Below are 6000 nucleotides of genomic sequence, written 5' to 3'. Positions count from 1 at the left end.
ACTTTTTTGTTACAACTTTATAACACCTCACCATGACCGGCTGATTCCCCAGGTTTCCTCTCCTTTCCTGGCAGAAGGCCTGAGGCGCAGGTCCACTAACTCCAAATCTACCCTCTATACAACCTTCCTGGGGTGGCAGTAGGAAGCTGTGGCCACTTTAGAGATGTGCACAGTATTTTTAGAGCCCTGCTCAAAGACTCATTCACAAAAATTATGCAGACAGCGCAAGTATCACAAAACTGAAGATCCTCCCCTTACTGTTCATGCATATGTATGTCACTCCCTTCATAAGCAGCAAATCTACCTTAGTTCAAGAAGCTGGCAGCTTTAGGTCACAACTCTGCCTGCCTCCCAGTTTGCAAACTGTGAATAAACCTTTCTTTTTTTCCAGCCCTGCATCTCACTGACTTCAATTCTCTCTCTGCTGGTCAAGGACCTATTAGTTGACGGCTTCATTATCAGGAGGAACCAATCCCTGGAGAAGGGCATCAGGCTTGGTAGAGTAGAAGGCCAGGAAAAAAGGGGAAGACCCTCAATGAGATGGACTGACACTGTGGCTGCAACTATGGGCTCAAGCATAACAATGATTGTAAGGATGACACAGGACTGGGCAGTGTTTCATTATGTTGTACAGGGTCACTATGAGTCAGAACTGACCTGATGGCTCCTAACAAGAGCCGTCTAGTGTTGAAAGGAACTGCAAAGAAACATTGCGTCGTTACAGTGAAAAGTGAAGAACTGTGGCCATGAGTTTTAGAGAATATAGTAGGTATGGCTGAATAATAGGATATTAATGGCACTTAAGTCTGGAAATACTTCAAAGCTGGACCGTTATCTCATTCCTGAAGATTTTAGTTCATTACAGTGACAAGTGACAGATTCAGAGCTCAAATACACCTTTAAAGTTTCATCTTTAAATATTCTCGTGCCTTCAGGGAGCGATCTAACCAGGAGGATTCTTTGATAAATTTTAAAAAAATTTTTTTTTTTAAACCTTCCACTACTAGGGCCCCACATGTGTCAGAGTAGAGCCTACTACATAGTGTTTTCAATGGCTGATTTTCTCAGAAGTAGATCACCAGTCCTTTCTTCCAAGGCGGCTCTGAGGGACTTGAACCTTCAACCCTTAGGTTAGCGGCAGAACTGCATTAACCGTTTGCACCACTCCAGGATTCTTGATTTAATAAACCCGTTGCCATCGATTCCACTCATAGCGCAACCTTTCGTAAAATGCAGGTATTGTTTTTCCACTCGGAATGCCCTTTATTTCCAGAATTCTTCTTGACCTAGAATGACTCTGCTCAGTCACCCATCACTTCATTTTTGGAAATTTCCCCAATACCTACATCACTCTGTAACTGGCTTAGATGTCCCTGTGCTATTCCTAGCACTCTTCATGCTGTATGACAATTCTGTTTCTTCCATTGAGCTATGAATGCTTTCATGAACTAAACCCAAAATACCAAACCCACTGCCGTCGAGTCCATTCTGACTCATAGTGACCCTACAGGAGTAGAACTGCCCCATAGTTTCCAAGGAGCGCCTGGCGGATTCCAACTGCCAACCCTTTGGTTAGCTACCGTAGCATTTAACCACTAGACCACCAGGGTTTCCTACAGGAACTAGAATGGGATTTATCTTACTCCCCATCGCAGAGAAAAGAAAGCGTATTAGTCAAGGCACCACCAAATGTTTAACACATCAAGGTGAGGTGCAATAGCACGATGGACGAACAACTTGTAAGTATGCAGGATGCCGGGGAATAAAGAGCAACAGTTGCGAAAATCCCTGAAAAAATTCGTTGACTACAACTCAAGTCCGTACAAAAACCACGAAAATGACCCAACCCCCAAACGCCTAAAAAGAAGCTACACTTTACGACAAGCCTAGAGAACCGCGCTCCAGACGCCGTAAAAGTACGGAAAGCCCTTGTTGGAGACGATCAGGTTTCTCGCTTTGCGGCACCGTCAGGGCGGGAAAGTGCCCGGCTGTCGGTTAGAGGGGCGTCCTCGCCCCGCCCCTTCCGGCCGGACTTTCGCGAACCCGGGAGGCGCGTCCGGGCTCTCGGACCCAGCTCTGGTCGCCGGTTAAGACCCGGCTCTCCGTCGCCAGTGCCATGGAGGCGGCAGTGGCGACGGAAGTCGAAAACGAGGACGGCGACAGCAGCTGCGGGGATCTGTGCCTCCTGGACAAAGGTCTGCAGAGGTAAAGGACGTTCCACAGCCCGGAGCGTCCCGCGCACCCCCAGGGCTGGGCCTTGGAGCCGGCCCCGCGGTGCGGCGATGGGGGCGGCGGGTGACCTCGGCGGAGCGGAGGTGTGGCGCTGCGTTAACCAGATGAAACAGACGCGGTCTGGCTTCCTCCCGCGCTACCCTGTCAAAATTGGTCTCCGTAAGTGCAGGATCAAACGAGCCCTCATTCCGTTGCAGCATCTCCAGATGACACGACTTCGCCCAGCCTTGACTCAGGACGTAATTCTCCGCCGACCTATGATCACGCCTCTCCTCTTTTGTTTTTTTGGGTTTTTTTTTTTTTAACTGATTCTTACTCTTTTGCTTGCCATTTGATTGTTGGTGTTCAAGAGTTCTGTCTTGTGCGTCCTCTGTTCCTCTTGTTACCCTGACAAAGTGGCAGTGTAGTAGCTCTGGCAGCCGTAATGCAAGGGTTCTCTGGTCATCGTTGGCTTTGCCTGAGTTCTCTTTATCCCCGTTTTAATTTCTCCTCTTCAGAGCTCTTTAATACATATGTTCGTATACTTTTAAGATGCTAACCATATTTAGTTTTCCATTCTCCTCAGTCGTGCAGCCCGAACTTGAGCGTATCATACTAGGCTTTTGGTTCTGCCTTGCTGATAGGTCCCTACCTACTTTTCCAGTCTCCTTTCTTACCATTTCTCCGAATACATTCTGTGGCCAGCCTTAGTGAGCTAAAGGAAGGTCCATAAACAGGCTTCTCTGTGCCTTTGCACATATTATGCCTTTGTGGAGTGTTGTCATCAATGTGAACCACGCTACTGATAATTAAAGCATCTTGTCGTGGTTCTGATCTAAAATTTGCCATGGGACCCCGGGAAGATTTTTTAAAGGAATATATATATTTAATAGTAATAGTTTCCACTGATCGTATGACATCTATGTACGTTATGTCCGATACCTATAATCGTCATAACCATTCTGGAAGGTAGTCGTTTTCTCATTTTATAAGTGACAAACCTGAGACTCAGAGAATCTGACTCGCCTGACTGCATGCAGTTGGTGACTGATTTAAGTTCAGATTCAAACCCATTTCTGTCAAATTTCAAAGTTTGCTTTTTGTACTATACCACGTTATCTGTACAATGTTAATTTCCAGGAATAGAAATATATTAGAAAATAAGTGGTATCATTAAAAGCATGTGTCAGCAACATAAAATCTAGCAGTAAATAAACAGACCAAAAAAAAAAAACAGTTGCAGTTGAGTTGCTTCTAACTCGTGACAACCACATGTGTGTCAGAGTGGCTGAGTTTTTCAGAAGTAGATCACCAGGCCTTTCTTCTGAGGTGCCCTGGGTGGACTTGACCCTCCAACCCTTTAGTTAGCAGCCAAGTGCTTAACCAAAAGCTCAGTAAATGGCAATAAACTAGATAATTGAGAAATACTTTAGTCACAATTAGAAGCTGCTAATTTGAAATTTGGAAATGCTTTATTTTTTTTCTGCCAGGAATTACGTGCTTCAGCCTAAACACCAAGGAGTGAACTTGCTAAATGATCTTATGGCACATGTAAAGTGTACTGTTTAGAGATTATTGTGCTACTTTGGAAACAAACTAGAATGCCTTGTAAATGCCCACAATCAAATCCTGACTGCTATACTTTTCACTTCTCTTCCGCCAGGGTTAACCTTCCTACAGCTTTATGGTAGCTGCTGCAGTACCTGCACTGTGCCTGAGTGGTGCAGAAGGTTAAGCACTTGACTACTAGCTGAAAGGTAGACCATTCAGACCCACCCAGAGGCACCTAGGAAGACAGGCCTGGTGATCTGCTTCTGAAAGGTCCCAGCCTTGAAAACCCTGTGGAGCAATTCTCCTCTGCATAGATGGATCACCATGAGTCGGGATCTACTTGACAGCAGCTGCCAACAACAACAGTGCCTACACAGATGCCGTGACATCGTGTATCTCTTTCCTGACCACCTCCAGTTCAGCAGCTCTGAACTATGTGCAGTGTAGTTTCTGCTTCTAGAACTATCTCCCTGAGAGGTTCCAGTTATAAATAGTAGTAATTAAAGGAGTGAAGGGATGGGCTCTATTTATGGGAGGTGTATTCCAAATTCCAACAAGGGAGGACAAGTACTTTTGCATTAGAAGTAGCAATAAATAGTGGTTTATTTTGAGTTCAACTGCATTGTGGATTAAATAGCCGTTTGTAGACAGTGAAGAAAGTAAGGTTATGACCTGGGTTCTGGGTTTATACCTGGGCTGTGTCTCATAATAACTGCAAGAATTTGGGTATGTTGCTTAATAGCCATTAACTTCATTATTCTCATTTGTAAAATGAGGATTAACTGAGATGAAGCTGAGACTCAGAGAGGTTAAGTAATATGCTCAAGCAACACAGCATAGAAGTGGTAAAATGCAGATTTGAACTGGGACATTCTGATTTCAGAGCCTTTATAATTATTGACTGTGCAGTACTGCTTCTACTATATGTGGATGTCTTTGCACATGTGAACTAGCAATGCCCAGGCTTACTTACCTCACTTAGGCGGGTTTCTTGTTTGTGTAAATGGTCTAAAATCCTGGTTCATACGATATATGTATAGTATATCTCAAGGCTACCACAAGTGAAAAAGAGTTTATTCTAGAATGAATAGTTAGCACATGCTATGTATATGCTATTTGATTAATTTTAATTATTTGGTCATAATTTTACAATTTTCTACTTGTATTTGATAACATATTTTCTTTTGTAGCATATCAGAATTATCTTTAGATTCAACCCTTCATACCATCAATCTTCACTGCAATAATATCTCCAAAATCAAAGGCATTGATCATATTTGGAATTTACAACATTTAGATTTGTCATCTAATCGAATAAGTCAAATAGAAGGGCTAAGCACATTGACTAATCTGTGCACTCTGAGTTTGTCCTGCAATTTGATCACAAGAATAGAAGGTTAGTAAGTGATCTTCACGTAATACTGTGATAAAAGTGCCTCTCCCCAAAAGAATAGAATAAGTATTATAAACTTTTGAAAACTGACTCTAAAATTCATTATGTATGGAAGTACCCTTCATGATAAAGTATCAATTTTTTTAAGCATTTTTTCAAAATTAAAAAAAAAAAAAAACTGTAAATCAGACTCTGGGTTTGCTTCACAACAATCTGGAGTAATACCGTAGTATTATGTCTCTGTAATTAATTCCTCAAATCCAGTAAAGTCTTTATTTTGTTTTAGGACTTGAAGGACTAATTAATCTGACTAAACTGAATTTATCCTATAACCAGATAAGTGATCTTAGTGGTAAGTAGATATGCTTATGTTTTCTACAATACTAAATATCTTTCACATATGATGAGTTACTCAGCTCAGCATATTGGAAAACGCTAATAATTTGATTTTTGACCAAAGATACCATCTGAAGAGTGTGTTTCAGTCATAATTCCTTCTTGTCAGTGCCAAAGCTTAGCTGGAGGAATACAGATAAAAGTTATTAGTAGCAGAGAAAACCTGACGAGAAAGGCCCAATTTGGGAGAAAAACGTTTAATCTTAGATAATTAATCAATATACTATTATAGAGAGAGCAATAGTTCAAATAGAACTTTCTATGTCTGTACTGTGTAATACAGCAGCCAGTAGCCAAATGTGGGTATTGAGCATTTGAGATGTGGCTGTTGCAACTGAGGAGCTGAATTTTTTATTTTAATAGCCATATGTCTCTAGTGGCTACTGTATTGAACAGGGTGGGTATACAGCATCCCAAAGACTATTATAAAATGAGGATCAGATAAGTCA

The 6000-nt window shown here is 42.2% G+C and overlaps 1 protein-coding gene across 1 annotated transcript in view; it reads left to right on the top strand.

The window, feature by feature from the left end:
- The first annotated feature begins 1944 nt into the window (after positions 1–1944).
- LRRCC1 (leucine rich repeat and coiled-coil centrosomal protein 1) overlaps positions 1945–6000 on the top strand; it is a 40846-nt gene continuing 36790 nt past the window's right edge. Inside the window, exons 1-3 of the mRNA XM_049853925.1 lie at positions 1945–2205; positions 4953–5158; positions 5442–5507. Of these exons, the coding sequence (XP_049709882.1) occupies positions 2117–2205; positions 4953–5158; positions 5442–5507 (361 nt within the window). The 5' untranslated portion in view covers positions 1945–2116. The remainder of the gene's footprint in view (positions 2206–4952; positions 5159–5441; positions 5508–6000) is intronic.

The sequence above is a fragment of the Elephas maximus genome, chromosome 15, assembly GCF_024166365.1.
Source record: "Elephas maximus indicus isolate mEleMax1 chromosome 15, mEleMax1 primary haplotype, whole genome shotgun sequence".
NCBI lineage: Eukaryota > Metazoa > Chordata > Mammalia > Proboscidea > Elephantidae > Elephas > Elephas maximus.
Note: the sequence above shows the minus strand (reverse complement) of the source record. Positions and strands in the feature narration are given on the sequence as shown.